Here is a 17446-nt window from a genome sequence, read left to right as displayed (position 1 = left end):
TCTCAAAAGAATCTCCTCTAGGCAGGGTCTTCATTTCTTCCCAACAAGGAAGACTCCTTGTGGGCGCCCACTACACGACCACCAACTTAATCTTATGGTTTTTCTCAGACTCGGGTGGAGAGCCTATCTCACAAAGTGTCGCCAACCAGAGAACCCCAAATAAGACATAGTCAATAAATCACAATATAATAATTATGACAGAATAATAATGACAGAATAAAAAATAACAGATAAACACACAATACAGGAACTGAACTAAATTAGGCTTCACTCTCTTTTGCTTGGAGCTAGTCCCCAGCAGAGTCTCCATCTGTCGCATCTCGAAAAATACGATTCCTCGCGATGGTCGCGGCAAAATATTACGTTCGAACAGAGTCACCACCGAACTTTATTTATCCCAATAAAGGAATAGGAAAATATCGATAAAACCTTTAGGAAATGGAATAATGGTCGTCGCAACCATATTCGGGTTCGGGAGTGGATTACGTAAGGGGAAGGTATTAGCACCCCTTATGTCCGTTGTACCCAACGAGAACCTTTTAGTTCTAATTTGCATTTCGTGTGTTAATTTATGTTTGTTTGTTATCTATGGGTTATAAAATATTGAAAATAGAAATGGATGAGAACCTCAGAAAGGTAAAGGGGAGGTTTTTTATTAGTGTGCTCGTGAAGATACAACAATCTCCTGCCTACGTATCCTTAAATAAGGAAATCAGAGCATTCGTAGTTCGGGGAACTAAGGTTGGTTGGTGTCTTTTATGAACAAATGTGTAGATCGCGTTCTAAAGGCTAAACACTGGCTTGTATACTCTCGGCGGAGGCTTAAGCACTAGTTTATTGTGTGCATTAGAAAGGATTAACAGTGTTCTTTCTAAAAAGAGTTTTGATCACACGAGGGTGACAAGTTGGATTGATATGTTTGATGTTTTGTTGGATTGGTTTCGGTCGCACGGGGGCAAGGAGAGATAGATTTAATGTGTTTAAGATATTTTATTAGATGACAATTACTCGGATGGCCGAGTAAGACAACTCGTATCCTAATAATCGGGAAAGGGAATAGAAGACTCTAAACCTCTTTCTTTTTCATCCTTAATTGTAAAAGGATTTTAATGATGATTAAGGTATTTTTGAATGGACGACGAATACTTGGATAGTCGAGTAAGACAACTCGTATCCTAATAATCGGGAAAGGGAATAGAAGACTCTAGACCACCTTCTTTCTCATCCTTAATTGTAAAAGGATTTTAATGATAATTAATGTGTTTTGAATGGATGACGAGTACTCGGATAGTCGAGTAAGACAACTCGTATCCTAATACTCGGGAAAGGGAATAGAAGACTCTAGACCACTTTCTGTTTCATCTGAGTGATTATGAAAATAGGTTTATGTATGGTTCATGTATTTTAGAATAAGCAACAAATGCTCGAACGGCTGAGTAAGACAACTCATATCCAAGCATTTGAGAAGAGGAATTGAAAACTCAAGACCATCTCCCTTTTAGCATAACTTTGATTGAGAATGATTTGACTTACGGTATGTTTTGCGGAACAATGACAATTGTTCGACTGACCGAGTAAGAAAACTCGTATTCGACCAATTGACGAGTCAAGTTGAAAACTCAAAGTCAACTCCCTTTTCATTTAGCTTACTGTGAAAATATTTTGATTTAATCGGGGTTTGGAGGTTTATAGAGGAATGACAATTATTTGACTAACCAAGTAAGAGAACTTGTATTCAAATAATCGAGGAGAAAAATTGAAAACTCAAAGTCATCTCCCTTTTCGTTTCTTATTATAAAATGATTCGATTTGTTTGTGCTTAGATGGATAGAAATGACGATTATTCAACTAACCGAGTAAAAGAACTCGTATTCAAATAATCGAGGAGAGGAGTTGAAAACGCAAAACCATCTCTTTTTTCATTTGTAAATGAAATAGTATTTAATTGTGATTATGTATTTTAATTGAGTTCGAAAAAAAGCTCGATATTAGATCAAGGTTTGAATTGTTGTTTGTGAATAAATTGTATTTTATTGAGTGCATCTCTCATCAACTCGATTATTCAATAACCGAATAGGTCTCATTGTAAGAAAGTCCAAGAGTAAGCTATGTGAGGTTGATGACGATGCTAGAAGCGATCGACTTACAAGGGTATGTGAAAAGATGGCTCGACATTGAATCGAGAATTACGATTTTTTTATGGTTTAATTGTGATTTTGAATCAATGATGAAATGGTTTTGAAATGATGCGAAGTGATAGAAGAAATAGATCATTTTTAATTGACGAAATCAATTGATCAAAATTCAGTTAAATCAATTAATCAAGTTAATTAAAATTAATTATCAAAATCATTTAATTGTATCAAATGATCAAGTTAATCATAATTAATTAATTAAAATCATATCAATTAAACAAAACTTTAATAAATTAATTAATTTAAATAAAGAGAAATAAATAAATGATAAAGTTGATTTAATCGATATGAGTTGGCTACAATGTGTTCAGAACCGGTATGTACATAACAACCACGGGGTCGGGTGTAGCGCGAAATATGGCAAAAAATATCATATTGTTGTATCGAAAATTCGGCGCCATAACGAAATAAGATTAACGGAACCGCAAATCAAAAAGCCGATTTATTTACAAAGAAAATTAAAATTTGTGACAACATAATATGATATTTACAATGCTCCAACCCCTAACTAGAGTCTATAATCGCATTACCCAATACATGGACTGCCTAAATTTAATCTATTAACATGATAATGTAACAAAGAACCTTTATACACACCTACTGCTATTTGGACCAAAACATGAAGCAAGCAGAATACGTACATTTATCACCTATAGCCAAAAATGTGTAAATTCCATTTTATTATTCCTAGCCAAACAATGTGTGAATTCCATTTATTTTTTATTATGACTACTTATTTAGAAAAATAAATAAATAATATTTAACTAAGTATAGAACAAAATAATTTATTAAAAAAAACAAACAAAATTAGAAGGATAATAGAATTTGTTTTACTAATAAAAAATAGTAAAATAAATAAGTAAACTAGTAGTAGCAGAAGGTTCTGTAGCCTTACCATTTTGTTGTTTGAAACCTGCAGCAGAGTTGGCAAGGAAACAACATTAACTTCAGCATTGTTGCTAAATTCCTAGCATCCATCGCCCTTTTTCCGCAGCTACTCATGGAATTCAACCCCCACGACACGCACATGCTTCTACCTCTTTGCTATGGTTTCATAACTGGAAATGGAATTGAGAAACATTGCGACCACAATATAATTGGATATGAATCTCTAACCGTACTCACAATTCTTTTAATAGTTGTTACGGAAGTCGGGGTTGAAAAGAGACCACGCGTTGCCGTAGTGTTGGAAGAATGTTGTGCGACGGTGTTTTGGATATTGGGTTGTGGTTGTGCGGTAGGAAATGGTGTTCCGGAGGAAGATTTGGGTCTTTGGAGGAAAGGGAAAGGGTCGAAGGCGGCGAGTCGAGGGAGACGCGGCGGAGATGTAGAGGTGGAAACGAAGGTGGTTGAGAAGGAGGAAACAGAGATTTCGTGATGGGTTTCGCGGTTGTTGTTGTTGGATAACCGACGATGGAAGACGGATCGTTTCCGGCGGTGAGTTGAGGGTGGTCGCCGCGATTTGTGTTGTAACGTGTTCGCCGGCAGTGAGATTGTATCGTTGACGGAGTTGTGTTTTGAGGAAGAGGAAAGTTTGGCGATGGAAAGGAGTGGCCGACGTAGGTTTGTGACGCGCGGTAGCTGGTGTTGCCTGTGGAGAAGGAAGTCCAGAGGAAGCAGATGAACCATCTGTTTTTATTTATTTCTTTTTCTTTTCCTTTTTCTTTTTCTTTATGTTCAGAGAGAAAGAGAGTTTTTTTTGAGGTATTGGTGTGTGGTGGATTGGAAAGAGGATGGTGTTTGGTTTTTAAGGTCTGTTTTCTTTGTGTTTTTGTTTGTGAGATTTTCAATGAATAGTTGGCTTTTCAGTAGAAAAAACAAGGTTGTTGTTGAGGTTAAGGAGGAGAGATTGGATGGTTTAAGGTTACCGTTAGAGAGAAAAAAAATGAATATATAAAGAATGTGTTATGGTGTTTTCAAAATAAAGGGTAACGTGTGAGAGAGAGGAAGCGTGAGGGAGAGAGGAAATGTGTTTCTGAAAAATGGGGCGGCCAAGTAGTGATGGGAAATGAGTGTGCTAGGTACCAGCCGTAAAACAAATAGGAATCCAATGCTAAATTTTTTTAAAGAACAATTACTATTATTTAGAATTTCCTATTTAAAATTTCTAATAAATATTTTGATTTGAATAAATTCTAATTATTTTAGTTGAATAATTAATCTAACAAAAATAGTGATCGATTATAAGTATAAGTCGGATAAAAATTTCCTCGAAAAATTAAATCAGACACACTAAAATGATCAGCACAAAATATACTTATTGAAAAAATACAGCGTTTCTTCAAATTCTGAAATAAGTTTGCACCGGTTAAAAGGCTCAGGCGGGTCAAAATGCAACTGAAACAGCTGCTGAAAAATACAACGAACATACCAGGTTAAACTACATGAACTGTAGATTAATAATACTGGTGTCTGTTATTTTAATTCTGAAACTTTTTACTCGTTGATTTTACATGTTCTTGAGAAATGATTTAACCAATTTGTCTGTATTTTCAATAAATTTATTCTGACTGACATTTTAGGTTTTATTCATGATGAAATGCATGTCATGTTGTGCGTATGATGCAAATTAAAAATGAAATCAGATTTACGAAAATTTAAATATGGCCGGACAAAATTGGGGTATGACAGGAACATCTCGGCAGGCTATCCAAAAGAATGACTCAACCTATCACATATCATTCAACAAGTTCAATATAATATTCATTTTATAATTAAATTAATAATTGATGTAATAATTTATATTTTCTTTAATAATTAATAAAAGTAAATCTATAATATATTTAACACATTGACAATCTCTACATGTGGCAACACCATCTCTCTCCATAGTGTTATGTTTATTTGTTCATGTAAATTGAATAATGGAAATTAAAAATATGCATTGTTATATTTTTTTAAAAAAATCACACTACATTATCAATTCTATCCTTATATTGATATTTTAGTGTTGAATTATTTTTGCTTAGAATTTATTTTGTTTATTTAATTGAAAATTACTGTACAAAGAAAAAGTAGAATAATTTTTCATTTTTTTAAATCACTTTTTAAGAATTATATTTATTTTTGAAATTTTGCTCTTACAAATTAGACAATAAATATTATAACTTTTGTGTTTTTATACATATATATTTTAAATTGGTCTCTTAGACAATACTATCTATCATCATTAGCATTGTAGTGATGTCTTTATTGTTGGGTTTTGTGCTCCCTTCCTATGTGGAGAAAGACCCAATATATGCAAGCCCATGTGTCTCACTTACCCAAGTGGAGAGAGGTCAGATTAGGGTAAGTGAGAGAGCTGAATTCAAATAGGGAGGCAAGAGAAAAGTGAGAGAGCTGAATTCAAATAGTGAGGCAAGAGAAAAGTGAGAGAGGAAGAGCAAAACCCATTTTCGCATAAAACAGAGCAGCTACACTAGATTCGTGATTTCTCCTTCGTTCACCATCGGATCGGGCTGAAATTTGGACAGCAGGTTCGTGACTCGTGGTACTTAATCTGATCGGTTGGATCATCGGTCAGAGGTCTGAGGTGGGAGAAATCGAGCTCGGACAGTAGCACTATTTTCTGGTTTTTCTGTTGAACTTTGTTCTCAATTTCATGCTTGTTTTCTCATTGTTTTGGCTGATTGTTATGCTGGTTACCTTGCTGTTTTTGACTGGTTACTGAGCACGAATTTATGCCATATTTAAAACTCTCTTGTACCCATATTTTGATCATAGTGGAGCTCTAATACTGGCTTGGTCCCGTGGTTGTTTACTTCTCACATTGAGAAGGTTTTTCCACGTTAAAAATTATTGTGTCCCTTGTGGTGGTGATTTTAGTTGTCGTGATTATTTGTTGTTGCTTCTCACAGATTCTTGCAAGTTTGGGAAATTGATTATCCGCTGCATATTGCTCTGTTAGAGATGTTATTGTTATTTGTTGTTGAATTTCCCATCAGAGTGGCATCAGAGCTCTTTGGTTAAGGGGTTGTTTGACTTGTTTGAATGATAGAGAAAAATACAAATAGAATGATTTGTTTGAATGGCTCTAATTATCACTTATGGAAGGGAAAAATGAAGGATCTGTTATTTGTGAAAATTTTGCATCTTCCTGTGTTTGCTAGTGAGAAGCCAGAATCCAAGACTGATGAGGATTGGAGTTTTGAACATCAGCAGGTTTGTGGTTTTATTCAGCAATATGTAGAAGACAATGTTTATATGCTTCTAAATCAGGGAATAAGAAGTTGTATTTGTTGAATTCCTTGATGAATTTGAGGTACAAGGAAGAGACTTCTATTTCAGATCACTTAAATGATTTTCAAGGGCTCCTAGATCAATTGTCAGGTATGGGTATCAAATTTGATGATGAAGTGTTGGGACTATGGCTACTGAATACTCTACCAGATTCTTGGGAAACTTTTCGGGTTTCAATTACAAACTCAGCTTCTGATGGTGTTGTCTCTTTGCAAAGTGTAAAGGGAAGTGTTCTTGATGAGAAGGAAGGCACAAGGTACTTCATCTCATTCCGAGGTACTTGTCACTGAGAACAGGGGCCGAAGTCAAAGAAAGGAACGGAAAGGGAACATACAAAATAGCAAAAGTGCGAGTAGAGAGAACAACAAAAGCAAGTCCAAGTCCAGATACAAGAATGTGGAGTGCAATTATTGTCACAAAATGGGGCACATACAGAGGAACTGTTTCATATGGAAAAGGGAGAGCAAAAACAATAACAGTAAGCAGAGAGATAAGAATCATGATGATGATGACCGTGTTACTACTACTACTTGTGATGATCTGATTATTCTCCGTGACTATGATTCAGTAAATCTTGTATCAGATGAGAGCATGTGGATTATTGATAGTGGTGCTACACTGCATGTTACACCAAGGAAGGAGTTCTTCACATCTTACACTTCTGGTGACTTTGGAGTGTTGAAGATGGGTAATGATGGTGTGTCTAAGGTAGTTGGTATTGGTGATGTTTGTTTGCAGACCAATATGGGAGTGCAGTTGTTGCTTAGAGGAGTCAAACATGCTAAAGATGTTCGCTTTAATTTGATATCTGTGCAAATGCTTGATGATGGTGGTTATGATAATCACTTTGGTTCAGGAAAATGGAAACTCACCAGAGGTAACTTAGTTGTGGCAAGAGGGGAGAAAATTAATAAACTGTATTGGACTAAAGCATTGGTTGCTAAAGACAGTGTGAATGCCATGGATATGAAGGCTTCTTTGTGGCACCGCAGGCTTAGTCATATCAGTGAAAAGGGGCTGAATTGTTTAGCTAAAAAGGATGTACTTCCGGGATTAAAGAGTGTAGAGTTGGAGAAATGTTCTCATTGCATGGCTGGTAAGCAGACTAGAGTATCCTTCAAGAAAGATCCTCCCTCAAGGAAGTCAGAGTTGCTTGAATTGGTGCATTCTGATGTTTGTGGCCCGTTGAAGGTAAAGTCATTTAGTGGTGCACTTTATTTTGTTACTTTTATTGATGATTGTTCCAGGAAGCTTTGGGTCTATGCTTTGAAGACAAAAGACCATGTTCTGGAGAAATCCAAAGAGTTCCATGTTATGGTGGAGAGACAGTCAGGCAAGAAGCTAAAATGCATTCGTACTGACAATGATGGTGAGTATTGTGGACCATTTGATGTTTATTGCAAGCAGCACGGTATCAGACATGAAAAGACTCCTCCTAAAACTCCTCAGCTGAATGGTTTAGCAGAGAGAATGAACAGGACATTGATTGAAAGAGTTAGGTGTATGCTTTCTGAGGCAAAGTTGTCTAAGCATTTCCGGGGTGAAGCATTGTACACGGCAATGCATGTTATTAATCCGAGTCCTGCAGTTGCTTTGAATGCTGAGGTGCCAGACAAGATTTGGTTTGGCAAGAATGTCAGGTATGATCATTTGCGTGTCTTCGGTTGCAAAGCATATGTGCATGTTCCAAAGGATGAGAGATCCAAGTTGGATGCGAAGACAAGACAGTGCATCTTTATCGGTTATGGTCAGGATGAATTTGGCTACAAGCTGTATGATCCAGTTGAGAAGAAAGTTGTTAGAAGTCGTGATGTGAAGTTCATGGAAGACTAAACCATTGAAGACATTAATAAGATGGAGAAGACTACACTTGAGATTGATAATGATTTGTCTGATGTTGATCCAGTTCAGATGCCTATACATGATTTGGATACTGCTGAAAATAATGTTCAGAATGATGAGCAACATGATGATGTTGGTGATCAGCAACTTGGAGATAATTTTGATGTTCCTAATGATGATGCTGAAGAGGAACATGAAATGTCACAAGATGAGGATCTTGGTGATGCTCCTGAACTCCCTCAAGCTCAAGTTTGGAGGTCTACTAGGAAGAGGAAACCATCCACCAGGTATCCTTCTGATGACTATGTTACCTTGACTGATGAAGGAGAACCTGAATGTTATGATGAAGCCATGGAGAGTGATGAAAAGAAGAAGTGGCTGGATGATATGCAAGATGAAATGAAGTCTTTGCATGATAATCACACTTTTGATTTTGTGAAATTGCCTGAGGGCAAGAAGGCTTTGGAAAACAGGTGGATCTTCAGGGTGAAGCAAGAAAGCACTTCTACATCTCCAAGGTATAAAGCCAGATTGGTTGTGAAAGGTTTCAGACAGAGAAAGGGTGTTGATTTCAATGAGATTTTTTCTCCTGTGGTGAAGATGTCATCCATTAGAACCGTGTTGAGTTTGGCTGCTACTCTTAATTTGGTGGTAGAGCAAATGGATGTCAAAATCGCTTTCCTTCATGGTGACTTGGAGGAAGAGATTTACATGAAGCAACCTGATGGCTTTCTGGTTAAAGGCAAGGAAGACTATGTGTGTAGGCTGAGAAAGAGTCTATATGGTTTGAAGCAGGCCCCGCGTCAGTGGTACAAGAAGTTTGAGTCAGCTATGTATGAGCAAGGCTACAAGAAGACTACTTCTGATCATTGTGTCTTTGTTAAAAAGTTTGCTGATGATGATTTCATTATCCTGTTATTGTATGTTGATGACATGCTTATTGTTGGGAAAAATATTTCCATGATTGACAAGTTGAAGAAGCAATTGGGCGAGTCATTTTCCATGAAAGACATGGGAGCTGCTAAGCAGATTCTTGGTATAAGAATCATGCGTGACAGGAACAAGAAGAAACTTTGGCTGTCACAAGAACACTATGTTGAAAGAGTGTTACAGAGGTTCCAGATGGAAAATGTTAAGGCTGTAAGTACTCCTCTTGCTACTCATTTTAAATTGAGTACTAGTCAGAGTCCTTCCAATGAAGCTAAAAAATCAGATATGCAACGGGTTCCTTATGCATCTGTTGTGGGTAGTTTAATGTATGCAATGGTGTGTACAAGGCCTGATATTGCACATGTTGTTGGTATAGTTAGTAGATTTCTGTCTAATCCAGGTAGAGAGCATTGGAATGCTGTGAAATGGATTTTGAGGTATCTTCGTGGTACTACTAGTTTGAGGCTTTGTTTTGGAGGTGATAAGCCTACTCTTGTGGGATATACTGATTCTGATATGGCTGGAGACATTGATTCTAGAAAGTCTACTTCAGGCTACTTGATTAAGTTTGCAGGGGGAGCTGTGGCATGGCAATCCAGATTGCAGAGGTGTGTTGCATTGTCCACTACTGAGGCAGAGTTCATTGCCATTACAGAAGCACGCAAGGAATTGTTATGGTTGAAGAAATTCTTGCAGGAGCTTGGTTTTGTTCAAGATGCAATTCATCTTGGTAAGAATTCAACTTTTCATTCTAGGTCCAAGCACATTGATGTTAGGTATCATTGGATACGTGATGCTTTGGATGCTGGGTTGTTGGAATTGGCCAAGGTTCATACAAATGATAATGGTGCTGATATGATGACCAAGACATTACCGATAAACAAGTTTGAAACTTGCTGTGAGATCTCCGATTTGGCGGTCACCTCCACATAGTTGTGAGGGGGAGATGTGTTGGGTTTTGGGCTCCCTTCCTATGTGGAGAAAGGCCCAATATGTGCAAGCCCATGTGTCTCACATACCCAAGTGGAGAGAGGTCAGATTAGGGTAAGTGAGAGAGCTGAATTCAAACAGGGAGGCAAGAGAAAAGGGAGAGAGCTGAATTCAAATAGTGAGGCAAGAGAAAAGTGAGAGAGGAAGAGCAAAACCCATTTTCGCATAAAACAGAGCAGCTGCACTAAATTCGTGATTTCTCCTTCGTTCACCGCCGGATCGGGCTGAAATTTGGACAGCAGGTTCTTGACTCGTGGTACTTCAATCTGACCGGTTGGATCGTCGATCAGAGGTCTGAGATGGGAGAAATCGAGCTCGGACAGTAGCAGTATTTTCTGGTTTTTCTGTTGAACTTTGTTCTCAATTTCATGCTTGTTTTCTCATTGTTTTGGCTGATTGTTATGCTGGTTACCTTGTTGTTTTTGGCTGGTTACTGAGCACGAATTTGTGCCATATTTAAAACTCTCTTGTACCCATATTTTGATCATCGTGGAGCTCTATTACTGGCTTGGTCCCGTGGTTGTTTACTTCTCACATTGAGAAGGTTTTTCCACCTTAAAAATTATTGTGTCCCTTGTGGTGGTGATTTTAGTTGCCCTGATTATTTGTTGTTGCTCCTTACAGATTCTTGCAAGTTTGGGAAATTGATTATCCGCTGCATATTGCTCTGTTAGATTTGTTATTGTTATTTGTTGTTGAATTTCCTATCATTTATTTGTTCATGAAATTGAAAATTTTGTGTTCTTATTTTTCTTTTTAAAATTTCAGGCTACATTATACATTCCATCAATATATTGATATTTTAGTGAACTTCAGACCAACCAACTTTAGATAATCTTTAACACTCTCATTTCCATATATGCTTTGTCTAATGAATTTTTCCATAATGTAAGATATTACCTTAAGACACACTCTATTAGATTGTCCCCATTTTTTATAAAGACTTCTCTGAGCTTCAATAGACGTGTCAGTAATAGAGCTAGGTTTTTCAGTTCTTAGAGTCAAGTCAAGGTTGACTATAGCCAAATAAAGGTCGAAAGACTCTTTCCAATACTCATAATTAGTCTCATGCTGAGTATTGATAGAGTTAGAAAAGGAGACTGTTATGAAATAATAAGAAAATATTAAGTGAACAATTGTGTAATAGGAAAATGATTCCACATATATCAGCCAAAAGTTCCTCTAATAAAACTCTAGTTCATTATGATCTTACATCAGAAATACATTAATAAAGAGAAACATATATTACAAAAACTTCAATATCAATTGGATAACTTGATTAATTAAAACACACACTTTCAGACGCGAGTGACCAAGGTGAGAGGGGGAGTTAATCTCCTTCACCTGTTTTGCAGAAAAAACAGGTCGTATCACCATCCGAGTAATTTTCAAAGTGATCCCACATATTGATTTCATAAAACGATGATCGAAAAATTGTCAATCGAGATTTTGAAATTTTTAACTCGAAAGAAAAATGAAAAACAATTGTAATTTTCTTGTTAAACCTCTAATATGTTAATCACACAGTCACATGCATCGTTCAAAAAATTTCTAAAATCGTTGTTATAGGTTTTTTTTCATCAAGGCACCGTAAAACAAATTTTTGAAGAATTAAAAAATAAATTTTCCATCGAAGCCACCAACACAATATCAATGAACGACACACATACACATGTTATAATAGATAAAATTTGCATAATCACAATTTGGTAAATTACAACACAATATCAATGAGCTTGTCCGTGTGTATTGAACTTGATTGGAAACTTGTCATGTTTTGTAACAGATTTTGATTTGTTTTTTTTTGTCTTTGTTGTCCCCTTGGTTGTTGTGGTTTGGGGGCCTGGATCCTAGACTTGTTTGTAATATGTTTTTTGGTAATATAATTTTCTTTATTCCAATTTTTTTTTTGAAAAATTACAATAAATCATCATACAACGAAAATCATAGATATAATTGTATAATATATCAAAAATTAAATAATTCAATAAATATGTAACTGTTATAGTTGAATCCATTTGTTTGAGTGTATAAACAAGTGGCTGAAAATACTACTACCCTCTTTTTGATAGAACAACTAAAGTGGATATATAATCTAATGGAATAGCCAGAATATATAACCATCAGATGAGGGAAGAGACCTCTTAGCCGACTATCCAAAAGAATGATGTAACCCATCACATATCATTCAACAATTAAATTCAATACAATATTCATTTTATAATTAAATTAATAATTAATATAATAATTTATATTTTATTTAATAATTAATAAAAATAAATCCATAATATATTTAAAACATTGCGCATCTCTATGTGTGGTACCTTACAAGGATGGAAAGGTTTCCACTATTCTCTCACAAGGCTCTAATTATAAGTGATACGAGCCTTGTGAGAGGATGGTGTCACCATGTTAATTGAAATTTTGTATTGTAACTTCCTATTTAATTATTTAACAATTTCATTCTTCTTTAGTCCCCGAAGTGGCAAATTATTTATTGTCTTCCGTTGTGATAATCATTTGTGCTACCTATTCTTTTTCATTTAACAATAGCCGTGTAGTTTTTAGTAGGGGACGGTTCTAACCGTTGTAACCTGCCAAAATAAATTGTTGCAATTTGTCAATTTTCTTGTAGTGTACCTCTAAACATCTTCTTCCATTTACGACACTCAATTTCCCCACAAATCCAAGCTCGAAAACATCATGTCTTCCATAAACAAAACTCAAAAACATCATTTCTTTCATTAATAAAGTTCAAACTCCATCACCTCTTCTCCAACTTGAATGAGACAAGGAAAACATGGATTCAAGTTTGCAATATAAGTTGGTGTTGTTCTTGTTGTTCTTTTTTTTCATGTTGTTTTTGTATTTGTTTTTGTTGTTCTTTTAGTTATTATTGTTATTCTTGTTGTTCTTGTTGTTGTTCTTATTGTTGTTCTTGTTGTTATTATTCTTGTTGTTATTGTTGTTGTTGTTGTTGTTGTTGTTGTTGTTGTTATTGTCGTTGTTGGTCGCTTTATTGGTCGCTAAACGTAATAGTGACCGATTTTAAAGCTTTTTCGGTCTTTAATTCGGTGACTAAATGCGAAGTTTTTAGTAGTGAACAGTTCTAACCGTTGTAACCTGCCAAAATGAATTTTCGCAATTTGCCAATTTTCTTGTAGTGTACCTCTAAACATCTACTTCCATTTATGACACTCCATTTCCCCACAAAACCAAGCTCAAAAATATCATGCCTTCCATAAATAAAACTCGAAAACATCATTTCTTTCATTAATAAAGTTCAGAACTCCGTCACCTCTTCTCCAACTTGAGTATGATGTATGCAAAGTGATATAATGGATGCATAATGAATGCAGCAAATGACTAAAAAGAATGGGAGATGGCAAATGATGAACCATATGATTAAATGCAAGAACAATATGACTTGAGATGTAAGCATATGAAGGCATAAAAATTAACCATATACAAAGTTTAAACATGAACGACAATGGTCATATTCCAAATAACTTATTATGGATGGTAATGCAAAGGGAACATGAACGCAACTAGTGTGGTTTAAGAATGATACAAAGTAATGCAATATGACACTTTAATCAGATGGTTCCTAAGTTTCAACTAGATTCTAGCCTAAAAAATGCAAATGATGCAATACAAAAAGGTTAAGGAATAAATAGGTGGTATGACAAAATTGGAGTATGACAGTTTTCCAAAATTTGAGAAAAACCATCATCATCACCTTCCAATAATCATAGTTTGTGTCATCCAAAATAGGTAGTTTGTTGAATGATCTTCTATCTTTAACTGTCTCCATTTGAGCATAATTTATTTTCTTTGGAGCTCATCCAATATGCTATGGTGTCCGTGCTAATGCCAATTGAATTTCAGTTTCTCAGGGGACAGATGTCGAACTCGATGCTACGACAACATGTTTGACAAGTTACACCAGAACCACTTATGCTAACAAGTAATAGATGATGAAGTAGAAAATTAATAAATAACACAATTAATTGTTTACCCATCTCTGTGAAACTATACCTACGTGTTGGAGGCTCAGTCCATAACTCAAGAAAGACAATTCACTATTAGTAGTTTAATACATTTATACATACAAACAACAACAAACCCTATGTTATTCAATGCTTTTTTCTAACCCTACCCAATGACTTTTTATTTAAAGTCTCCCCCTAAATATGATAACCTACTTATTTTCTTCTTGCCAAAATTCCATTGATAGGGGATAACAACCACTAAACCCTAGTGATCAACTTGAATCTTCAGAAGATAAATAATATTGAAAATTACAACTCAACTAGACAAACCTTCTATACCAAGTTATTGAAACATAGAGGTGTACATAAACAATATTTATTACAATTCAACTAGACAAACCTTTTATGCCAAGTTACTAAATCATAGAGGTGTATCCTACACTAATCCTATTTGGGCATTAGCGTGAATACAACACACAAAACCTAACACTCTAAGATCTTCAATGGAAGTGTTTGCTTTGTAATGTAGGCTTGAGCTCCTAATATAACAATCTAACTCCGGGCTTTTCTCTTGGATAATATCTTTGAATTCGTCCAAAATTAATGCAGAATTTGTTGGATATTTGATTGTCTCCTTGAATATCTCTAACAAGATATGATTTGTTTTAATTTTAATTTGAATTCTATTTTTCATTTAAATATGAATTAAACTCCATCTAGCTGTAAAAAAATTATATAATCATATTGTTAAATCAATAACAATAAAATCTTTAACAAAACACACTCCAAAATGCAGCATTTTAGACCCCTGTTGCACACGTGTCAAATGTCGTACCAACATGATGGAGCATCGCGCCTAATATGTATCCTATCTGCAGCTTCATGCAATTTTAGCAAGTTAGACCAATCTTAAATACTTGGACACTTCTCTAAATTGTTGTTTTACTAAAATACATTCAATCCCAAAGAGCAATCTAATAGGAACAACAACTAGGACACAAATTTAATTCAGTAACCGAGGATGACTTCGGTACACTTTATTGATTCCTTCATCACTAGCGATGTGATATAATCAGATTTTAAGGTGTTTAGCGTTTAGTGTTTAGAATAAGTAGTGGATGATTCATGTTTATGCTAAATATCTTATTTATAGAATTGAAGGTAAGAACTCCTATTTCGGTTGTGGCTTATAGGATGACCAATGTTGACGAGAATTTATTTATCTTATAAGTCAACATGAAAAAATAATATTCTTATTCTAAAAAGAAACTTATCCTTGTTTACGGTGATTCAATGTCATTTATAATTTTTATGATAAATTTGTATGAAAATCAACGTTGACGAGCTTTTATTTATCTTATAAATTAACAAGAAAAAGTGATATGCTTATTCTAATAAGAAAGTAGTAGATAGAATCTTCATTTATTGATAATAATCATAGAGAACAAAAGAAGTACAAAGAGTATACTTTATGGATTAATTTTCGTCACAAGCTTTAGATGTGAGGATTTGAAGAAAAGAAATTGTTGAGATTATTTGATTTGAGTTATACCCACGTTCAACCAGTTTTGCACTCATGGTGTTTGCCATGGACTTTTAGACTAGGAAAATAGTAACTGTCAGACTCAATCCTCATCCACTTCAGCTAATAACTCTTCCAATCCTCCTACACGGTTTCATTTACATGTGTGTGCTTAGCTACTTATGTCGATTCAATGTCATTTATAATTTTTGTGTTGTTTGAAAAATAATATTGACAAGAATTTATTTATCTTATAAGTCAATATGAAAAAGTGATATGCTTATTCTAAAAAAAGAAAATAGTTAATAGAATCTTCATTTATTGATAATAATCTTAGAGAATAAAAAAGTACAAAGTATACTTTCTGGGCTAATTAATTAAAAACACAACATGAAAAGAGACAACAACAATTTAACTTCAAATTTAATTGGTTTTACTATAGCAAGTAGTACTTAATTTGATAGTTACCAACACTCAAAGAACTTGATGTAAACACCAAGTCGAAAATAAGCCTCGCCTTCAAAGGCATCAGTGGTAATAGTAGCAATTCCTCTATGCATAAAGAAATCTCCAGTACCACCAGTGACAGAAATATCTCTAGTTTTGGCGACAATTGGGTCAGCTCCAGCAAAAGTAATGGTTCCTTGATGATGAGTGCTATTAAGAACAAAAGTGAAACTAAGCCAAGAAGTGTATGTGTTTTTGGTATCATAAATATAAAACCCTTGTGCTCTTCCAACTTGTTTTGAAGAAAGGCTATGGCTTAATGTGATAGGATCATCAAAAACTATTATGTTACCAAAGTGGGATTGAGGTGCCAATTTAGTTAAACTAACACCTTCTGGAGCTGCTACTATTGCTGATGTTGCATTTGCTGCATTCTTTCCATTGTAAAGTATATCATGAAAATAAAGGACTAGGTTTTTGCATGGTTTATATGGCTTTCTCTTGTTTGGAATGGCTGAACTTAAAGCAAACAACATCACAAAAACAAACAGTACTGGAAGTTTGGAACCCATTTTATTACTTAGCTATTGGAACTTGAAAGTAAAGAAGGAGTGGAAGGATTTGGTTTAGACTATGGTTGTATTGCCCTTTTATAAGAGAAGAAGAAAAATCTTAATTTAATTTATTTGAAAACAATTCAAACTTATTTATTTTTCTTTCAAAGAATCTAATAAAAAATTGTAAGATATATAAGACAAATATAATAAATATTTATTAAATTAAAATTTTGGGGTGTGATGTAACTCAAATTCTCTTAGAAGACCTTGACGTTTAGTCCAATGAGGTAAGGTGGCTATGTGATCTATTAATTAATTTTTTCTCAAATTAGTTAATTGTATAGAATTTTAGTTAATACTAATGTTTTATCTCCAAAAATATTAAATTTAATTTAAAAAATATATATTTTAAAAATGTGATCGAATGTAATTCAACTCTACAAAATTGATTTGTAGACCGATGATTATCCCGATTTATAAAAATATTTTTAAATTATATAATGTTTAATACGACACTTTTAACACACTCCCTAACATCTAGGACTTGACAAATGAGACGTGTAAAGGTGTATTCACCAAAATTTAACAACAGAACTCTTATACCATTGGTTGGAGACTTCGAAGAGTGAGATCCATAAATATCGATAAGACAATCATTCGAGATTTAAGAGACATTAACATTAGATATTCATCGAAAAAAACCGTAAAACAATAGAAAAATGAATCACATCT

At 34.6% G+C, this 17446-nt stretch overlaps 1 protein-coding gene across 1 annotated transcript; it reads right to left on the bottom strand.

The window, feature by feature from the left end:
- Positions 1 to 16012: 16012 nt before the first annotated feature.
- Positions 16013 to 16797, bottom strand: LOC127107048 (disease resistance response protein 206-like). The gene has a single exon (XM_051044322.1). The coding sequence runs from the start codon at positions 16727 to 16729 to the stop codon at positions 16175 to 16177; it is 555 nt and encodes a 184-aa protein (XP_050900279.1). The 5' UTR covers positions 16730 to 16797; the 3' UTR covers positions 16013 to 16174.
- Between the last annotated feature and the right edge of the window lie 649 nt (positions 16798 to 17446).

The sequence above is a fragment of the Lathyrus oleraceus genome, chromosome 7, assembly GCF_024323335.1.
Source record: "Lathyrus oleraceus cultivar Zhongwan6 chromosome 7, CAAS_Psat_ZW6_1.0, whole genome shotgun sequence".
NCBI lineage: Eukaryota > Viridiplantae > Streptophyta > Magnoliopsida > Fabales > Fabaceae > Lathyrus > Lathyrus oleraceus.
The sequence above is the reverse complement of the archived record's forward strand: the minus strand, read 5'-3'. Positions and strand labels throughout refer to the sequence as shown.

Coding starts and splice junctions, on each gene's coding strand:
- LOC127107048 (XM_051044322.1), bottom strand. CDS start 16,729: ATGGGTTCCAAACTTCCAGTACTGTTTGTTTTTGTGATGTTGTTTGCT.